At 45.3% G+C, this 21,448-nt stretch overlaps 1 protein-coding gene across 6 annotated transcripts in view; it reads left to right on the forward strand.

Annotated features, from left to right (window-relative positions):
* Positions 1-291: 291 nt before the first annotated feature.
* The window catches only part of LOC310657683 (uncharacterized protein), a 37,957-nt gene continuing 16,800 nt past the window's right edge, over positions 292-21,448 (forward strand). The window contains exons 1-8 of one of the 6 annotated variants that reach the window (XM_083398765.1): positions 292-347; positions 543-596; positions 1,441-1,560; positions 3,165-3,263; positions 3,804-3,890; positions 5,471-5,634; positions 6,638-6,747; positions 9,399-9,692. In XM_083398765.1, coding sequence (XP_083254891.1) covers positions 326-347; positions 543-596; positions 1,441-1,560; positions 3,165-3,263; positions 3,804-3,890; positions 5,471-5,634; positions 6,638-6,747; positions 9,399-9,573 — 831 coding nt within the window. In that variant the 5' untranslated portion in view covers positions 292-325 and the 3' untranslated portion in view covers positions 9,574-9,692. Of the gene's footprint in view, positions 348-542; positions 597-743; positions 866-1,440; positions 1,561-3,164; positions 3,264-3,803; positions 3,891-5,470; positions 5,635-6,637; positions 6,748-9,398; positions 9,693-20,567; positions 20,658-20,851; positions 20,906-21,448 lie in introns of those variants that run through there. The other 5 variants (XM_083398767.1, XM_083398769.1, XM_083398768.1 and 2 more) reach the window with 5 other exon arrangements.

Genomic DNA, 21,448 nt, shown 5'->3' on the forward strand with positions numbered 1-21,448 from the left:
TTAGTCTTTCTGCAGCAAAAACAATACATATTATTTTGGCAGCTTAAAGACTAATGTATTGGGTTACTGTGAACCACACAACACTTTAAAAGATGCCTGCAGAGTTCTATAATGGGGTTGTAGAGAGGTAGATCAGAGGGATAAGAAATGCAGGTAAGTGCATTTTTACAGTAACTCCCTCTAACAATTATATTAACTGGGAGAGGGTCTCCATGGCAACACTGCCTATGAATTGCCCATTGTGACTCTGCTTTTAAGTAAGCCATTGACTTCACTGTCTACTTTATACTCCCACAGGTTGTGAAAAAAGTAAGAAACCAGTTCAATGGCTCCTAAAAAGCCACCAGGTAAGTCCCTTTGGTTACTATTTTCTCTTCACAGGAACACAGAGATCTGCTGACTTGATATGTTCCCTCCAGTACATTGTACTGTAGACAATTGACAGAGCTGAGATATTTATGGCTGTTCCTCGATGTTTCTTTTTATGTTGATCATCTCATCTCATCATATAACATTACTATGCTCATGCTGTCTTTATATAGATAAGCCGGAGAAAGCTGAGCCACCCGCAGGAGACAAGGCCGCAAAAGCACCAGGTCTGTATGCTCATTAGAACACGGAGGAAGAAGGGACAGTAAAGGAAAGTTATGATGGGGAAGACCAGAGTGAGGACAAGTCCAACTGAGGAGCAATGAACTTGAACTGTGTCCACCATCTGCTGCTGGCAGTGAAAGCCCCAGCTTGAAATGAAAGCTGTCCTTGATGGGCCCTCGCCCTCACTACAACCCACCCACTGCTGCAGCCCCTTCCACTTACTAGATGGAGGGCAGCCAGATGGAACTCCACAACCCCAATCTTCCCATGAGTGTGCTGTGTCCTTGTTCCAGGCCGGGGTAACAGACACATTGAGGGTGTCCTATCCACTCTGCTAGTTGAGGATCAACATCTCGATGTAAAGTCTCAGCTCAGCTCTACCTTTCACTATAAGAACATTATGCTTAGTGGGCAGAGTGGGACACTTAATCTCAGGGTCATGGGTTTGAGCCCCACATTGGGGAAAGATTCATTATTATTATTATTATTCATTATTATTCTATGAGAACATAGCAAGAGCTTGCTGGGTCAGACCAAGGTACGTCTGGTCCCGGGTGATGTCTCTTCATGCTCCTGAGGCCTCAGGACAGGGAACACGGGCAGAAAATTATCTTCAAGAAGCAATACTTCCCATGCCAGATTCCTTCATCCACTTTACCTTCCAAGGGTCTGGCCCCCTAGCATTTCACAGTGGAGCAACCCCCCACCATGGGTTTAGGAAGCTGACTGCCATGTGTTGATCTAGATGGGTTGTCAGAGATTATGGGAAATTTCTTGACTGGGGTGGCACTGGGATGTTGTCTGTTGATGGCTAAAGCAGAATTTTCTCTCCTCCTGTCCATCAAGGAGAACTAAAACCTTGGCAGGAAAAAGTGAAAAAGTTCTTCGAATCTTCATATTCCCTGTATGTTGGCGCAGTGCTTGTGATGGGCTCCGTTATAGGGGCAGTAATGCTGACCTATCTGTGTAAGTTCCAGTCTTCTAGGAAAATATAAAAGGGTAAAGGGCAGAATTACAATTCACTCTTGCTTGCTTCATTTCAGTGGAGACTTTTAAAAGGAAAGGATAGGTTCTGGTCTCCACTAAGCCCTTTCACCCCCTGATTTCAGTTGGTGAGATAAACATTTAATGTACTCTCTCCCATTGAAACCAGTGGCACCGTAGGGTTGTCCCTGAAGAAATGCTCAGAGACTTTTATCTGGTTTGTTAAAAAAGGCAAAGGACTCCAGACAGTTAAGCCCAGTCACATACGACTCTGGGGTTGCAGCGCTCATCCCACTTTACTGGCTGAGGCAGCTGACATTTGAGGAATCGGAGCACACCCCGTCACGGGGATTCGAACCGGCGACCTTCCAATCAGCAGGCCCTAGGCTCAGTTGCTTAGACCACAGCACCAGCCGTTTCCCAACTGGTTCTTGTAGGAGTTCTTCTGGAATGTGCCTTGCTCCTTTGTACTCAGGCGACTAACCCCTTCCTTGGATGAGCACCCTGCAACCTCTACCACCTGTTGCAGCCTAGGGTCCTCAAATCGTAGAAGTACCCAAAGCAGCTACACTACCTCACGGATGAAGCAGGTTGGGGGCCAGACTGTTGCTTTTGGAAGCCTGTAGAAAACCTTCCTAATGTTCATGGCCCAGCGTAAATATGTGCATTCAGCTGTTCCTTTCTTGACAAATCTGGACTGTGAGAGTGGGGTAGACCCAACCCTGGTCAGCCGAGCCAAGCCTACCTGGCGGCAGCTATCCTGCTACTGAAAGAGACTCAGTCAGGGGGAGGCAGGGGCATTCTGTGGTGGGCGGACAGCTGCAGTGGGTGTCATTCCAAAGGGGGGAGGACAAAATGCCGACCCCCAATCAGCAGTGTCTCCCAGGGTGAGCCCTACTCACTGTGCACTGATCCCAAGGGTAACCATCCCCCTGGGAAGCACACCACTCCTATGGGTGGCATTCCATGCCCCCAGACGCGTTCCATGACCTCCAGGACACACACGACGTCCCCCATGGGTGGCACTCCACACCCCCTGGGACGAGTGCCGCTCCGAGTACCAGAGCAGGTTGCTTCACCTCTGGGGGAAGGAGAGCTTCCCAAGGATGAAATGCTTTCTTCAACTCCCAAGCGTATCGAGAGGCTGGAGTACCCACAGACGTCCTGGAGAACACCTCTGTCAAGGGTCAGGTGGAGGGAGGAGGGGATTCTAGGTCTCGATCTCCTTGTCAAAATGAGGTAGCCATCATGTCCATCTCCTGTAAGGGCCCGGCACCTTTGCAATTCAGAATACACACACACACACACACACACACTCATTCATCTATCTATCTATCTATCTATCTATCTATCTATCTATGAAGATCTTGGGCTAAGGACTCTAAATTAGATCTAGAGGCTTGAAAATGGACCTTCCTAGAGGGGAAAATCTTCCTCTACGAATTTTGGGAAGTACATTGCATATTGGAACTTATACGACAGAAGTCTCATTCCAAATGCAACTTAATCCCTTCCAAAGGGGTGCTGGGGGAAGCAAAGCTATTCTCCCACGTGTGTTGAACAACTTTCCCCATCATCACCTTTAGATGTTAAGGAAGTGCAAAGGAGAGCCATATTTGAAGAAGGAACGACAAAGATTCTGCAAATGGTAGAAGACACCTTTCCGGATCTTTTTGAGGCAGATGGTAAGTCATATGTTACTTTTTGTCTGCGCAGGAGCTCCTTCCACAGCCCACCATTTCTTCTCATTACTCAGTTCAGGGAAGTCGAAGAGGAATGGGTGAGTTGGAAGGGATCACAAGGGTCTTCTAGCTCAACCCGATGCAGTGCAAGAACCTTTCACCCAATGGGGGGTTCAAATCCACAACCCTGAGATGAAGAGTCTCATGCTCTACTGACTGAGCTATCCAGAAGCTCCAGGAAAGGACTCCAGCTCAGTGGACGTGCAAATGCCATTGTTGTTGTTGTGTTAAAAAAGGCCCCAGGTTCAATTTTCAGCATCTCCAGGCAGAGGTGGGAATGACCTCTTTCAGAAGCGCTGGAGAGACATTGCTAGACAGCATAGACAATTCTCATCTAGATTAATGAATGGTCTGATTCTGTATAAGGCAACTTCCTAGGTTCCTATATATGAAAAATATTGGATCTTGAGAAACATAGCTTTTCAGTATCTGTACATGGCTGTTTGAGATTCCTCCCGACTTCATTTGTTGCCACTCTCTTAGATATCACAAAATTCAAGAAAGCTGAGAATATATCTGCGGCAATATCCGAAGAGAAAAAGAAAATCAGTGAACTACAGCAGGCTATTAGTAAGTTACTCAGAAACCACTTTTATCGGTCAAGGTCAAGGTGCCAGAAACTTTGAGGTAATAGGCGATTTCAGAACCATTGGGATGGACTTCTCTTTTCCATTACAGGCTAGAATGGCACATTCTGGTGCCAATCCCGTTTTGAAATATCAGTCAGATTCGCACAGCTGGAAACAGAGAATGTGTAGCTCTCTTCAGGTGCTTTAAGTGAGCACATGCGCAGAGGGCTGTAGGGATGAGCATACTAGCTCTGGCCCACTAGGGCTCTTCCCTGTGAAATTACAGGGTGACGGTCTCAAGCTGCGAACCAGCAACATAGGGAAGGTCACAAGTTCTCTGTGTACTATGTACAAGTTCTCTATCAGGTACAGGATTTTAAATAGTATGGACACAGTCAAAAGGCCATGTTGTTGAGGGCAACAGCTCCATTACAGTGGAAACCTAGCCAGATTGGCGGGGTATACATATTTCTTATTATTATTACAATTATTATTATTACGGATGTCTGGTTAATTCCATAGTCCTTTGAGGAACAAGCTGGTGCATTAGCATGTCTGTTGAGGCATTTGTTCTGAGGGCCAAATACTGAACCTGACTCATGACTCAATGACCAGTCCCCACATGTCCTCCTTTCCATGCTAGAAATCTGGCTAGTGAATTTTTAATGGGTGCAAAAAGAGAAAGAGGGAAGGAAATGAATGGTACTTCTCAGACCAAATATGCTATGCGCAGATCCCTGAAGAAAGAAGTTATATGCTGACAAGGCCTCACTCCTGTCAGCAATCATGCTGCAGCATTCAGCACCAACTGCAGGTCAAGCACGAGGGAAGCCTCATATAGAGCATTTTGCAGTAATCCAGTCTTGAACTGCGCAAAGTATGAACTGTTGTGGCAAGGAATCTTGGTTCAGGAATGACCAGACCTGTTGAACCAGCTGCAGCTGGTAAAAGCCACTTCTAGCCATTGGGGCATCTACCATGGCCCTCTCCTCTACCTTCCCCCAAAAGGGAACATTGCCAATGGCCCATAGCTGTTCTAATCCAAAGGGGCCAGAGCTGCTTTCTTTAGCAGTGGTCACACCACTGCTTCTTTCAATGCAGCAGGGACCACCCCCTCATGCAGCAAAGCATTAACCACAATCTGGACCCAACCAGTCAGCCCCCTCTGATAGATTTGGTAAGCCAGGAGGGATTGGAGTTGAGGGGCCATGGGGTTGGATGCATTGCTGCCAGTACCTTCTCCATGTCAGCTAATTGCATATGGTGAAACTGATCCCACTAAACATCCTCTATAGAGCCACTGGGTTCTTCAACTAGAGATGCAACATTTGGAGAAACAAATGCACTCTGAAGTTGAGCAACTTTATCCTTTAAGTGCGTAGCCAGTGGGTCCTAGTGGGTCTTTGAGGACAATGCTAGATTTTCTTCAGTGGGGGTGGTTCCCCCACCCAAGGTGCTCCCAAGGTTCCCCCTAATATCAGTGTTTTAAACTCTGCAGTCTCCTACAAGCTGGCTTCTACTACAACCTCACTTGTCCTGTCTCTCATTTTATTCCTCTCACATTCTGGGCATTGCTCAAAGGTGACATTCACCACAGGTTACGTGAGGAATGGATTGTTTGGCATGGAGCACTATATATATTTGACTTCATTGCCACCCCAAGGACTTGGAAACAGTGCATACAATACTGCGAAAGGATGAAATACGATACAAAATTGTTATGTGTTGAAAGTGATGAGGAGCAGGTGAGCAGATCATGCAATAAATTCTTAAGGGATAATGGAGGAGTGTGACTTCTGCCGTGGTTGTAGAGACTGATAAGGGACAGACATGAGACCTGGGAAACCGGGATTTGAATCCCCACTCTGCCATGAAGTTTACTGGTCAGGACTGCCTTTCATCCTAACTTACGCCACGGGATTGTCGTGAGGACAAATGGGGAGAGGAGAAGGGCATTAAGCACCTTGAGCTCCTTTGGAGGAAAAGGTGGCATATTAGTATTAGTATTTATTTATTCCATTTATTCCTTTATCATAAGAACCCAGGGTGGTGTACAACATTTTAAAAAATTACATATTTTTCAGTGATGGAAACACAATAGTTCAGGATACAATTGTATGGGGAGACCATGAATAATGAGACCTGGGAAACCGGGATTTGAATCCCCACTCTGCCATGAAGTAAGAAAAAAGCATACTAACAGACAGGTTATTAATAATAAAACAATCATCATAATAACAGTCGTCTCCCCCACACTTTTACAGGCTATAGATTACTTTATAGCCTGGAGAAAAGGAATGGTTTTGCCTGATGCCTAAAGGCATGAAATGATGGCGCCAGGGAAGCCTCTCTGGGATGAACATTCCATAATTGGGAGCCACCACAGAAAAGGCCCCTTCTCTTTTTGCAATCCTTCTAACCTCTCTGGGACATTGAGAAGGGCCTCAGATGACAAGCACGGGGTATAGCGGGTTCCTAAGGGGAGAGGTAATCCTTAAGGTATTGGATCCTCAGCCATGTAAAGCTTTATAGGTCAACACCAGCACTTCGATTTGGACTACTGATCACCAGCCAGTGCAATTGGGCCCTGATTGGTGTTACATGCGCAAACCCGCTTGTTCTGGTGATCAATCTGCCCATTGCATTTCTGCCAGCTAAAGTTTCCTGCTCCTCAATGAGACCAAGACCTAGGCATTTTTGCTCCTTCGTTTCCCCCTTATCTAGACTTTCTTCTTTTCTGTGATGTAGGCCTTTGCTGTATCCGTAGTGAAGCCCAGACCGACCGATTACTTTATTGGAATTAACATGGTAGGCTCAGATTGGCGCTGCTATCAAAAGGGCTTTCGCCTGGATAAAGTGTAAGTCCAAACTCCTCCTCATCTGGGAACTTTCATAACCAATAAGTATTTGAAGAGAGCCAAGATGTTTCTGTGTTTGTATTGTTCTTTATGATGGTTTAATTTATAGACCAATTCGTTTCCAGAGAGCTTCAAAGTGGTTTACAAAATACAAAAACAATTGCACATGGTTAAAATGGAAAAGAACAAAATCCACAGCCAGGAAAGGTGTGATTAAATGAGCCTCTCACACCACCTTTTTGCCCAGCTGCAGCACAACAACCCTGCAGCGCAACCAGTGGGATTTATTCTCTGGCCATTGCTGCCACCACCCTTCCGCCTCCTCCAGCACTCCAGAGGGAAGGGACCTGGGGTGCACCAAAGCAATTGCTTTTCAAGCTTCTCTGATGCTTTACCAGGCATGTCCAAAGTCAGGCCCAGGTGCCTAATCTGGCCCGCCGGTTAGTTTTATATGGCCCATGCAGCAGTTTATTTTCTCGGGTAAAATCCTAAAAAAAGCTAAACAACTTCAATCCAAAAAAAAAGACAACAACTTTGGTCGGTCCTCACGCACGTTCACTTCATCAAATCTGGCCCTCTTAGAAAAATGTTTGGACACCCCTGCTTCAATCAGAGTGCAAAGTCAGCCCACACTCTGAGTGTTGGGAATCATGGAAGCCAAGACCGAAGTGTGGGGTGAGTACTCTTTGATGAGAGAACCCCAGCAGAGATTTAAGATAGCAAAAGATACAACAAAGAAAACTGTGGAAATGTGGGCTTTAAACCCTTAAAAATGTCCTCCTTCCAGTGTACTCCAAAGTATCCCACTTTCAAACGTTCTTTCCAACTTCCCTAGAACAAACATAGAGCACACATTTAGTAAGTCATAAAATGACTTTCTACTTTCAAATCAGATGCTCTGCTACTGAGCTGTGGCACTTGCCAATGGTAGACACCCCTCCCACAACCTTCTCCTGCTTTGTTCACTGAATGGACAAAAGACAAAGACTGGAAAATGCTACTATCAAATTGCCTGGTGGACCTGATTAGGACCGTCCTCTTGCCAAAGGAGTGTATTAGGATTGCCCTCTCTGTAAGCTGTGTGTGCTGGGCCCGGGGGTAACCCAAGCAACGTGGTCCAGGTCCAGTTCCAAATCAGTCTGACAGGGCCAAGGCAGGACACGAGGCAGGAAACCAGGCAACGTCAGGCTCAGGGTCTCAGGCAGGTTCTAGCAAACAGCAATGTTGCTCCCACAACCTGGGGCGGGGTCCGACATCCTTTTATCTTTGTCAGGGTAACAGCTGGTCCTGATCCCCCGGTGACTCACCTCCTTGTCTCGCCCAAAGGAAAGAACTCCTCCTGCGAGTACTCAGGTCTCTCATTCTCTCAGACCTTAGTCTCTGCATCTCAGGAGATGTCCGTGGGTTAATGGACCTAGAGGCCACCTCAGCCTCTCCTGATCCAACTGGTAGTGGAGCAGCAGTAAGTGATGGCCCAGCTGAAGGCAACACGGTTATCCCTGCATCTGGAGCCAGGGCAGGCTCAGGCCCTGACTTGGCCCAGCTGGTGCTTGTTGCAGGAGAACCTGTGCAGACTGGGGCTCTTCAGAATCAGGCCCCAGACCAGGTTCAGATGCCGCCTGAGGCAAAGGATCCGGTGCAGATTGAGACTCCTCTGGTTCTGAGTCCAAGCCCGAGTCCCAGGCCATCACACCGTGCAACTTTGTCACAGTTGAGGCACTGCCTTGGAAAGGAGGCTTAACCTCTTTTTTCCACTGGCCTGCAATCTTCCCTTCAAAACTCCAAATAATCAAAATCCTACCATTTATTAATTTATAGGGTTTGCCTATAAGAATATTTTCCCCCTTACAGTGGTGCCTCGCAAGACGAAAAGAATCCGTTCCGCGGGTCTTTTCGTCTTGCGGTTTTTTCGTCTTGCGTAGCAAGCCCATTGACGGAGTAGCGCTATTAGCGCTATTGACATTTTAAGGGCTAAAAACGGCTTTTTAAGGGGGGGGATTAGCGGTTTTGCTGCTAAAATGCTTTTAGCAGCTTAGCGATTCAAAATAAGGGGTTTTGGAGCAAAAAACCCCCCGAATATTTTCGTCATTTTTCGTCTTGCGAAGCAAGCCCATAGGGAAATTCGTCTTGCGAAGCGCCTCTGCAGACGGAAAACCCTTTCATCTTGCGGGTTTTCCGTCTTGCGCGGCATTCGTCTTGCAGTGCACCACTGTATTTTCCTGAGGAAAGCCCAATAAGTGCTGGTTGGATGTACATGTTTCTGCAGGCTAGCACATGATTTGCATTCCAATCAGACACTAATAATAATAATACCCCACCCATCTGCTAGTTTCCCCCAACCACTCTGGGCAGCTCACAGCATATATCAAAACATAAAAAAGCAATCATTACAAACTTCTTGATACAGGGAATAAAATGAGACTCATCTGGTGTTGGTGGTAGTGCAGAAAGTCTGTAAGCTCTGACTACAGGGTAGGGCAGAGAGGCAGGGGAGTGCTCTAGACCAAAAGAGAATTCTTCTCTGAATGTTACTCCTCTGGGTTACTGCAAAAATAATCAATAAGTGTTTGGAGGATAGGCAAGTATTTGATTCTAAGAGGTACACAATAAAATAAGTATTCAGACTGAGTAGTTTCTCCTCTCCTTTTCAGCTACTGGGATTCTAATCGTCCAAGAAATAAAGGTCCTGCAAAACCAGATTCGACCAACTGTGTCATCATCACAAGGGGCTGTGATCATATTTATTCGTGTTGGCATGATGTTTTGTGCCAAGGCTTAAAACGGTGCGTCTGCAAAAGGAAACCTATTAAAAAGTGGATGAAATAATTGATAATCTGCACTCTATACCACCTTGTCAATCCTGCTATTCCGAGGCTGGAAAAGAGCCATTGTTTTACACCTGCAAAGGCTTAGTTGGGCAGTGAAATAAAGTGTGGAAGAATTCAGTATAGCCCATGTATGTTTCTTTTCTTTTTAAAATTGTATTAGCTTAACTGAAAGAAACAAAAGAAACAGTCTTCATCATTCATTCATACAAAAGTACACAACAAATCAACTAATAGAAAAAAGGGGGAAATCTAATAAGCAGAATAAAGAATATCTTCTTTCTTTACATACAACTTCCCATCTACTCCATATTTCACATATTTCACATATTCATTATTAACTTCTTCCCAAAACTTGTCAGAAATATAAATAAAGTATAAGTAAATATTTAATTATCTGTGGTCTTGATTCTTACTACCAACTACTACAGATTTTATTCGAATGCTACAACAGAGTTTAAAAAGGTAAAGGGACACCTGAACATTAGGTCCAGTCCTGGACAACTCTGGGGTTGCGGTGCTCATCTCGTTTTATTGGCCGAGGGAGCTGGCGTACAGCTTCCGGGTCATGTGGCCAGCAGGACTAAGCCGCTTCTGACGAACCAGAGCAGTGCACGGAAACACCTTTTACCTTCCCGCCAGAGTGGTACCTATTTCTCTACTTGCACTTTGACATGCTTTCGAACTGCTAGGTTGGCAGGAGCTGGGACTGAGCAACGGGAGCTCACCCCGTCACGGGAATTCGAACCGCCGACCTTCTGATTGGCGTGCTCTAGGCTCTGTGGTTTAACCCACAGCGCCACCCGCATCCCCTACAACAGAGTTTAGACTGCGACAATTATTTTTCAAATATATTTTAACTACTTCCCACTTAGAAATGAATAAATGTTTTGGTTTATTTTTCTTTTTTTCCAATTATTCAACTTCGAGTATTCAACCTGTTTTTGAATCAGTTCTGTCCTAGAAGGAACATTGTCACTTTTCCAATCTGATGCAATAAGCATCCTGGCGGCAACTGTGGCATAAAGAAAGATCTCGCTAACATTTTTGGGAATATCTGGATCTATGATCCCCAGTAGGAAGGCTACCTGGTTGTTGCTGTTGTTGTTGTTGTTTAAAAAGCTATATTTAGCATTCTTTTAAGCTCTGAATAAATGTCCTCTCAGAACACCTCTATTTTCCTGCACCGCTACCACACATGAAAAATTGTGCCCATTTCCTCTTTACATCTCCACCACGTGCTGGAGACATTTTTGTACATTTTAGAGAGCTTCCAGGGTGTCAGATACCACCCATGAAATATTTTCTGGAAGTTCTATCTCAGGGTATAGCACGCTGTGAATTTCCAGTTCACCTTCCACAAGTTTTCCCATTAATGCATATATATAACATGCCCAAAATCCTGGGCCCATTTTATCATTGCCGCTTTGACCTCCTCCTCCTTGACTTCCCAGCCAAGGAGGAGTCAGTACATTTTGGACAGAGTTTTGGATTTAGAATTCACCAAATCAGATTCAAATTTAGAACTTTCTGGCGCAAAGCCTTTTCGTTTGTCACTTTTATAGGTCTCAAACAACTGATAGTATTGGAACCAGCCAGGATTCCCAAGGGAATTATTTCATTGTGGCATTAAAATTGTTCTCGCTGGCCACAAGGCTTAACGAGGTCAAACTGAGTGCGGTTTTTATGTATTTGCCTTTTAAATCATATTTCAGAAAGCTTGAGCTCCTCCCATTAAAAGGAGGCAGAAGATAGGAGCACGTCAATTTGCAAATGAACTCAAAGCTTTTCTTTTTGAAAATGCTCACAATATATTCCCATTTATGGATCACTGCCTTGCCGTGGCAAAGGGGCTTGAATAACTCAGAGAAGCTATGAACTATGCTGTGCAGGGCAACCCAAGTTGGACAGGTCATAGTGGAGAGTTTTGACCAAACAAGATCCACCTGGAGCAGGAACCGGCAAGCCACTCCAGTATCCCTGCCAAGAAAACTCCATGGACAAAGACAACAGGCATATAAAACCTATGACACTGGAAGATGAGCTCCTCAGGTCAGAAGGCGTCCAACATGCTACTGAGGAAGAGCGGAGGACAAGTACAGATAGATTCAGAGCTGATGAAGTGGCTGGGCCAAAGCCGAAAGGTCGCTCAGTTGCAGATATGCCTGGTAGCGAAAGGAAAGTCCAATGCTGTAAAGAAAAATATTGCATAGGAACCTGGAATGTAAGAACCCTGAACCTTGGTAAGTTGGATGTGGTCTAAAATGAGATGGCAAGAATAAATATTGACATCCTGGGCATCAGTGAACTAAAATGGACGGGAATGGGTGAATTCAGTTCGGATGACCATCATATCTACTACTGTGGGCAAGAATCCCGTAAAAGAAATGGAGTGGCCCTCATAGTCAACAAAAGAGTGGCGAAAGCTGTACTGGGATGCAATCTCAAAAATGATAGAATGATCTCGATATGAATCCAAGGCAGACCTTTTAACATCACAGTAATCCAAGTTTATGCACCAACTACTGGTGCTGAAGAAACTGAAATTGACCAATTCTATGAAGATTTACAACACCTTATAGAAATGACACCAAAGAAGGATGTTCTTCTCATTATAGGGGATTGGAATGCTAAAGTAGGGAATCAAGAGATAAAAGGAACAACTGGCAAGTTTGGCCTTAGAGTTCAAAACGAAGCAGGGCAAAGGCTAATAGAGTTCTGCCAAGAGAACAAGCTGGTCATCACAAACACTCTTTTCCAACAACGCAAGAGACGACTACACAGGGACATCACCAGATGGGCAGCATCGAAATCAGATTGATTATATTCGCTGCAGCCAAAGATGGAAAAGCTCTATACAGTCAGCAAAAACAAGACCTGGAGCTGACTGTGGCTCAGATCATCAGCTTCTTATAGCAAAATTCAGGCTTAAACTGAAGAAAGCAGGAAAAACCACTGGGCCGGTAAGATACAATCGAAATCAAATCCCTTATGAATACACAGTGGAAGTGAGGAACAGGTTTAAGGATTGAGATTTGGTGGACAGAGTGCCTAAAGAACTATGGATGGAGGTTGCAACATTATACAGGAGGCAGCAACGAAAACCATCCCAATTAAAACGAAATGCAAGAAAGCAAAGTGGCTGTCCAACGAGGCATTACAAATAGCGGGGGAGAGAAGGCAAGCAAAATGCAAGGGAGATAGTGACATGCAGATTTCCAAAAAATAGCAAGGAGACAAGAAGGCCTTCTTAAACAAGCAATACAAAGAAATAAACGAAAACAATAGACATCCCGGAGAGTTAAGTCAAATGGGCCTTAGAAAGCACTGCTAATAACAAGGCCAGTGGAAGTGATGATATTCCAGCTGAACTATTTAAAATTTTAAAAGATGATGCTGTTAAGGTGCTACACTCAATATGCCAGCAAATTTGGAAAAGTCAGCAGTGGCCATCCCAAAGAAGGGCAGTGCCAAAGAATGCTCCAACTACCGCACAACTGCACTCATTTCACACGCTAGCAAGGTTATGCTTAAAATTCTACAGGGCAGGCTTAAGCAGTATGTGGACCGAGAACTCCCTGAAGTGCAAGCTGGATTTTGAAGGGGCAGAGGAACCAGAGACCAATTAAGATTGCCAGAAGAAATATCAACAACCTTAGATATGCAGATGACACAACCTTGATGGCAGAAAGTGAGGAGGAATTAAAGAACCTTTTAATGAGGGTGAAAGAGGAGAGCGCCAAATATGGTCTGAAGCTCAACATCAAAAAAAACGAAGATCATGGCCACTGGGCCCATCACCTCCTGGCAAATAGAAGGGGAAGAAATGGAGGCAGTGAGAGATTTGACTTTCTTGGGCTCCATGATCACTGCAGATGGTGACAGCAGTCACGAAATTAAAAGACGCCTGCTCCTTGGGAGAAAAGCGATGACAAACCTAGACAGCATCTTAAAAAGCAGAGACATCACCTTGCCAACAAAGGTCCGTATAGTTAAAGCTATGGTTTTCCCAGTAGTGATGTATGGAAGTGAAAGCTGGACCATAAAGAAGGCTGATCGCCGAAGAATTGATGCTTTTGAATTATGGTGCTGGAGGAGACTCTTGAGAGTCCCATGGACTGCAAGAAGATCAAACCTCTCCATTCTGAAGGAAATCAGCCCTGAGTGCTCGCTGGAAGGACAGATCGTGAAGCTGAGGCTCCAATACTTCGGCCACTTCAGGAGAAAAGAAGACTCCCTGGAAAAGACCCTGATGCAGGGAAAGATGGGCACAAGAAGAATGGGACGACGGAGGACGAGATGGCTGGTCTGTGTTCTCAAAGCTACCAGCATGAGCTTGACCAAACTGCGGGAGGCAGTGGAAGAGAGGAGTGCCTGGTGAGCTCGGGTCCAGGGGATCATGAAGAGTCGGACACGGCTAAACGACAACAACACAGTGTACAATGCAGTTATAGGAGTAAATAGGAGGAAGGAAGATCAAAGTGTAGTAAGTCACGGTAAGAGAGAGAGGAAGGGCATGGTTTTTTCTTAATGCAGGGCTGCTTTGCACATGACACTTTACCCAAATGGATATAGGGAGAAAGAATGGTTACATCTATGCACACCACTATAGATGAAGATTCTACATGGGTTTTGTGTGTGTATGTGCGTGCTGCATATTCACATACTGGGAAAGTGTTATTGCATATGTGGAGATGTATGGGTGAAATTATGTGTGCGAAAATGTGTATAGTTCAATCGAGGTAGTATGTTGGGGGAGAGAAACAATGCAAATAGAAGTCATCAGCATACTGAAGCTCTATGACGGAATTTGCAGTAACCTAACTCTTTGCTTTCAGCCTGCTCAGATTGAAGAGCTTTCCATCTGTTCGATATATGATTTCCACTACGGTGGGGAGTTTCCCTTCGATAAAGTATAGGTTCATGGCAATGAAAATAATGAATAGAGTTGGGGCAATAACACAACCCTGTTTAACACCAGATCCCACTGTGAATGGTTCACTTTGAGAGCCATTGTTATCTGCGATTGTTGCTGTCATATTATCATGGAGGAGCCAAATGATGTTTACAAATTTATTTGGGCAGCCAATTTTCAGAAGGACAGTCCGCAGGGCATTACGATTTACAGTGTTGAAAGCCTTAAAGGTAAAGGTACCCCTGCCCGTACGGGCCAGTCTTGACAGACTCTAGGGTTGTGCGCCCATCTCACTCAAGAGGCCAGGGGCCAGCGCTGTCCGAAGACACTTCCGGGTCACGTGGCCAACGTGACATCGCTGCTCTGGCGAGCCAGAGCTGCACACGGAAACGCCGTTTACCTTCCCGCTAGTAAGCGGTCCCTATTTATCTACTTGCACCCGGGAGTGCTTTCGAACTGCTAGGTTGGCAGGCGCTGGGACCGAACAACGGGAGCGCACCACGCCGCGGGGATTCGAACCGCCGACCTTTCGATCGGCAAGCCCTAGGTGCTGAGGCTTTTCCCCACAGCGCCACCCGCGTCCCCGTTGAAAGCCTTAGTCAGTTCAATAAACGCCATATACAGGGGTTGGTTTTGCTCTCTTCATTTTTCTTGAAGCTGTCGAGCGATGAAAATCACGTCCACTGTCACCCTAGAAGGCCGAATACCATTTTGGGATTCAGGAAGGGTCCCCTCGGATATTGTTAACACACGGTTTGCTAAGATCCTTGCAAGAATTTTGCCAGCCACATCTAATAGAGATGCCTCAATAGTTTCCACAATCAGGTCTGCCACCTTTTTTAAAAGAGATTGATAATTTTGACAACCCTAAAGTCTGCTGGGATCTCTTCTCTTTCCCAGATGAGCTTGTGAAGTTGTTGTGTAAGTTCAATTCTGCCCACTTTGAAGATTTTGTCAGGTGTCCCATCAGGTCCACAGGCTTTGTTGTTTTTCATTTGGTTAATAGCTGTACAGAACTCTCCCAGATTTGGAGATACTGCAAGTTCATCTCTAACTTCTTTTTGTGGAATTTGTGAGAGGACCTCAGCAGCTACGGGGGAGTTACGGTTAAGGAGATGTTGGTAATGTTCTTTCCAGCGTAGTGCAATAGCTTCTTTATCTTTTAGAAGTGTGATACCGTCTGCTGAGCATTGGGGGCATATGTTGTGATAGTCTTTGTGGCTTGAAAGAAACTCTGTGCATCATGAGTATTGGCTAAGTGCTGGATCTCTTGAGCTTTTTTTATCCACCAGGTGTTTTTTAGTTCTCTGGTTCTTCTTTGAACCTCACCCTTAGCGATGGCATAGGTTTTTTCCTTAGTGGCACAGTTTCAATCTCTTTTTCAGATCTGAAAGGTCTTCCTTTTCTTGTCAATCATGCGCTCAATCTCACTGTCATTCTCATCAAACCAGTCTTGGTGTTTCTTGGTTTGGTATCCAATAGTTTGTTCACAGGCTGCAATAATGGATGTTTTTAGCTTGGTCCTGTGTTTCTCGATGTTATCAGGGAATTCTGAAAGCAAATGGTCCTTCAGAGTCATTTGGAAGCAATCCCACTTAATGGGATCTTGAAGGGCTTGAGTGTTCATTTTGCGCCTTGGTTTTCTTCTTTGAAGCCTGCGTTGAGGTATAATCTTGATAGTCACCGTGGAGCGTATTAGTCAGTGATCTGTCCAGCAGTTGGCAGCACTCGTCATAGCTTTGGTACAGAGCACATCATGGCGATCTTTAGCACGGACAATAACATAGTCTAAGAGGTGTCAATGGTTTGACCGAGGATGCCTCCATGATGTTTTAAATTTATTTTCTGTCGAAAGTGTGTGTTGGTAATAACAAGGTTATGCGCTGCGCTTATCATCAAACGTTAAGACTCCGTTCTGGTTGCTGTTGCCAATTCCTTCTTTCCCAATAGTCCCAGGCCACAGATCAAAATCTCACCCAACTCTTGCATTAAAATCACCCAGGAGGATAATTTTATCTTCCTTAGGTGTCTCTGATAGGACGGTATCCAGCTGAGAGTAAAAATTTTCTTTAATGTCTTCATCGGCATCCAGTGTTGGTGCATAAGCGCTTATAATAGTAGCCTGTTGGTTTTTGGTGAGTTTTATTTGAAGGGTTGAGAGTCGCTCATAAATGCCGGTAGGGACTTCTGACAGGAACTTCACAAGACCGTTTTTGATAGTGAAGCCTACCCCATGTATTCAATGTTCTTGCTCAGATAGACTTTTCCAGAAGAATGTGTAGTCTCCTTATTCTTCCTGCAGTTGTCCTTTACCTGCTCAAATCTCTTGAAGCCCTGCAATATCCGTTAACACGTCACAGCTCTCTTGCAATGATGGCAGTTCTGCGTTCAGGATGCTTGTTATCTGTCTTAGCCGACAAAGTCCGTAAATTCCATATTCCAAAGCTCAATTGTCTTAGTCATGCCTCTTAGGTTGCAATCAGGGACTGCAACCTTCCAAGCATTCATAAACCACGTGCTGGGAGGATTGCTGGATTTGACAGTGTTATCTTACTTTGATGACCTGCTAATTTACTAAGAGGATCCAGAACAGAATGTGCAGCATGTCACGGATGTGTTGCATAGGATGAGGGCACATCCGCCTTTATGCAAAGTTGGGAAAGTTTCAGTTTCATGTGAAGGAAATGGAGTTCCTGGAGTATCGCATCTCGCCTGAAGGTATGCACATGGACCAGGCTAAAGTATAGGCAGTGCTAGATTGGCAGAAGACCAAGACCAAGAAGGACTTACAGAGATTCTTGGGTTTCCGAATTATTACTGTAAGTTTATGCCCAAATATTCTTGGCTCATGACTCCCCTCACAGACTGCTTGAGAGGCCAGAAACTGTTCCACTGGACAACGGAAGAGCAGGACAGGTTCAAGAGGATCAATGAGATGTTTGCCTCCGAAGTGTACTTGGCCCACACAGATCCACATCGGCCGATGGTAGTGGAAACAGACACCTCTGACAGAGCTCTGGGAGTGGTGCTGATACGATAGGACAGATACGGAGATCTGAGACTGTGCGCCTTCCACTCCCGGAAGTTTAATGCTTCAGAGCAGAACTACACCATTTGTGACAGGGAGCTTCTCGCTGTGGAAGAAGCTCTGGGAACATGGTGCCATTTTCTCATAGGAGTGCAAGTGAAGGTGTGCACAGACCTCAAGAACCTAGAGTACTGACAAACAGGGAGGCAATTAAACCAGAGGCAAATCAGATGGGCGCGTGTCTTTGCTAGATTCACCTTCAGAATACGGTATTTGTCAGGGCACCAGAACCAAAGGGCAGATGCCCTTTCCCAGAAGCCTGAGTATCAGGGGGGAGAGGCAGATCCCAGGCTGAGGCATATTCTAACCACAGAACAGTTACAGCTCGCAGCGGCTCCCATAGTAGAAACCCTGGAGTTCCATAGACAGACGGAGGTGGATGACTTCACGCAAGGCAAGTAAGAAGCAGTGCCAAGCGGTGATGGTGCCGCTGAGGGTTTCACTGAGAAAGGTGGATTGCTGTTTAAGGGAGAGGCATGCATGAAAAATATCTCTCAAAAGAACAATAAAAAATTCCTGCTAGGTCAAACAATCTTGTCCAAAATTCTGTCTTCACAGCGACCATTCAGACGCCTCATTGAGAAGCCCACCAGCAGGACTTGTCTGATCCTCAAGAGAGAAGCATCACCCTGGGAGGGAGTTAGATCCTGAGGAGAGTACCAGTGCTCCACTCTATCCTCTCATATGTCACCTAGACATGTTGCACCCCCTCCACCCACACCTCCTGTGCCAGTTTCGCCTCCAATCCTGACCCCCCTCTGGTGCTGCTAGAGCTTGCCCTTAGCCCATCCGCTCAGCAGGAGTTGGGCATTCAGTCTGGTTCAGAGCTGCCACTCTCACCAAGGTCATGGAGATGCCAGAGAGATCAGGTCCAGCCCTCCAGAACGAGTTCCTGTTTGCTTGCCTGTTTGCAGTGCTAAATTTGTGCCTACTCTGCTTTCATATAAGGCGGGGGGGGGGTTGCTTGTTGGATCAAGGTCTTAGCTTGTTAGCCATGTGTCACATCTGCCGAGTCTTGGAACTTTTTTCACCTGTGTACTGCACTGATCTCGGCATGAATGATTTTGACAGAAGCCATACCTCAAGTTCCAATTCTTCATCCAGTGAGGGCCAGAACATCATTTTCAAAACCATCCAAGATGGCAGCCACCCCTTCCTCTTGTGGGGGGGGGGAATGAAGTTTAAGTGCACTGTGTGAAAACGCACTCCCCCCCCCCGAAGTTTCCAACGCCAGATTAATTGAGATAAAAGAGATTAAAAACTTTAATCTCCAATATGCACCACTTTACACATGCTTACACTGAAATACATTTGCCATTTTACTGCCCAGTCACCCTGTTCAGATGGATCATTTGTAGGTTAAGCAGCCTCCTAACCAACATGCTTAACTCTAATTAATGCATAAATGGGTTAATTAATACCATAGCTAAGTTGTCCGGCCAGGCTTACCTCTGTCCACTTACTTTACCTTGGGATGAAATAGGTAATCAAGCCTACAGTTTCCCCCCACCCCCAAGCCTACTGAGAAGCTCTGTGTGTAAAGAGGTTGGAGGTGGTTGCTCCAGCTCATGCCACATGGTTCTCACAAGCCACTCTTGAATTCCGGTATCAATAATTCAGGAACTTTTACTACCTTGTAACTAACCCCGTGTTTTACTGCCCATACTTGTGGAGAAGCACATGAACCTGACCTTTGTAGTTTGGAAGTAAACCATTTCAGGAAGTCTCATGCAAACTTATGCAGCTATCATGCTATCTAAAGTTGAGCCAAAGTTCATGCTGTGAAGTTAGCTTAGGATTGCCATAGGGTTACCCGGACATATATGGAATACTGCAGCCGACAGCAATGACCAGGCACAAAATAGGACAAATGTCCAGGAAAAACCGTGTGTATGGCAGCCTATGTTGGAAGTGCTGTTTTTGCCATCCCCCCCCCCAATAACACAAAACAGCCATTTTTTTTATTAAAAAAAATTGCATTTTTGCTCAAAAAGCTCAACAAATTTAGGCAAAACTGAAGAAGCTGCCATAGCATTTGAACACAACCTAGCAGTTCAAAAGCATGTCAAAGTGCAAGCACATAAATAGGTACTGCTCCAGTGGGAAGGTAAACGGCATTTCCGTGTGCTGCTCTGGTTCGCCAGAAGTGGCTTAGTCCTGCTGGCCACATGACCCGGAAGCTGTACGCCGACTCCCTTGGCCAATAAAGCGAGATGAGGGCCGCAACCCCAGAGTCGGCCACGACTGGACCTAATGGTCAGGTGTCCCTTTACCTTTCCCTAAGATAGAGGGAAGGTTACTCAAACAAAACTATTTATACTATGTCTGCTCCTAAATCATTTCCTCAAGCCTTTTTATAATGTACATTCCTCAAGCCTTTTTATAATGTACATTACCTTGGTTGTTGAACAGCTTGGCTCCCAATCAAATTGGCTCCCAAACACTGCAAACCCGGAAGTAAGTGTTCCAGTCTGCGAACATTTTTTGGATGCCAAACTTCCGACACGGCTTCCGTGGCTTCCAATGGCAGATAGGACACTCCTGCAGCCAATTGAAAGCTGTACCTTGGTTTTGAAATGGTTCCTGGAGTCGAACAGACTCCCAGAATGAAGTAAGTTCAACAAGCAAAGTACATATGCGCTCTCTCTCTCTCTCTCTCTCTCTCTCTCACACACACACACACACGCAGTGAAACCGTGATTCCTTAACTGCTTTAAACAATCAAGGTCAGGTATGAAGGAATTAGCATTATAACAACATCTTCAGAGTTGCCTTATTAGTCTTTCTGCAGCAAAAACAATACATATTATTTGGGCAGCTTAAAGACTAACTAATGTATTGTGTTATTGTGAACCACACAACATTTAAAAGATTCCTGCAGAGCTCTATAGTGGGATTGTAGAGAGGTAGATCAGAGGGATAAGAAATTAACTGGGAGAGGGTCTCCATGGCAACACTGCCTATGAATTACCCATTGTGACTCTGCTTTTAAGTAAGGCATTGACTTCACTGTCTACTTTATACTCCCACAGGTTGTGAAAAAATTAAGAAACCAGTTCAATGGCTCCTAAAAAGCCACCAGGTAAGTCCCTTCATTTACTATTTTCTCTTCACAGGAACACAGAGATCTGCTGACTTGATATGTTCCCTCCAGTACATTGTACTGTAGACAATTGACAGAGCTGAGATATTTCGGGCTATGCTCGATGTTTATTTTTATGTTGATCATCTCATCTCATCACATAACATTACTATGCTCATGCTGTCTTTATATAGATAAACCGGAGAAAGCTGAACCACCCGCAGGAGACAAGGCCGCAAAAACACCAGGTCTGTATGCTCATTAGAACACGGAGGAAGAAGGAACAGTAAAGGAAAGTTATGATGGGGAAGACCAGAGTGAGGACAAGCATTTTCTATAGGACCAGGGCATCCACCAAGTCCAACTGAGGAGCAATGAACTTGAGCTTGTGTCCACCATCTGCTGCTGGCAGTGAAAGCCCCAGCTTGAAATGAAAGCTCTCCTTGATGGGCACTCGCCCTCACTACAACTCATCCACTGCTGCAGCCCCTTCCACTTACTAGATGGAGGGCAGCCAGATGGAACTCCACAACCCTAATCTTCCCATGAGTGTGCTGTGTCCTTGTTCCAGGCCGGGGTAACAGACACATTGAGGGTGTCCTATCCACTCTGCTAGTTGAGGATCAACATCTCGATGTGAAGTCTCAGCTCAGCTCTACCTTTCACTATAAGAACATTATGCTTAGTGGGCAGAGTGGGACACTTAATCTCAGGGTCACGGGTTTGAGCCCCACATTGGGGAAAGATTCATGCATTGCAGGGGGTTGGACTAGATGAACATCGTAGTCCCT

The sequence above is a fragment of the Podarcis tiliguerta genome (assembly GCF_965153285.1).
Source record: "Podarcis tiliguerta genome assembly, chromosome: 9".
Classification (NCBI taxonomy): Eukaryota; Metazoa; Chordata; class Lepidosauria; order Squamata; family Lacertidae; genus Podarcis; species Podarcis tiliguerta.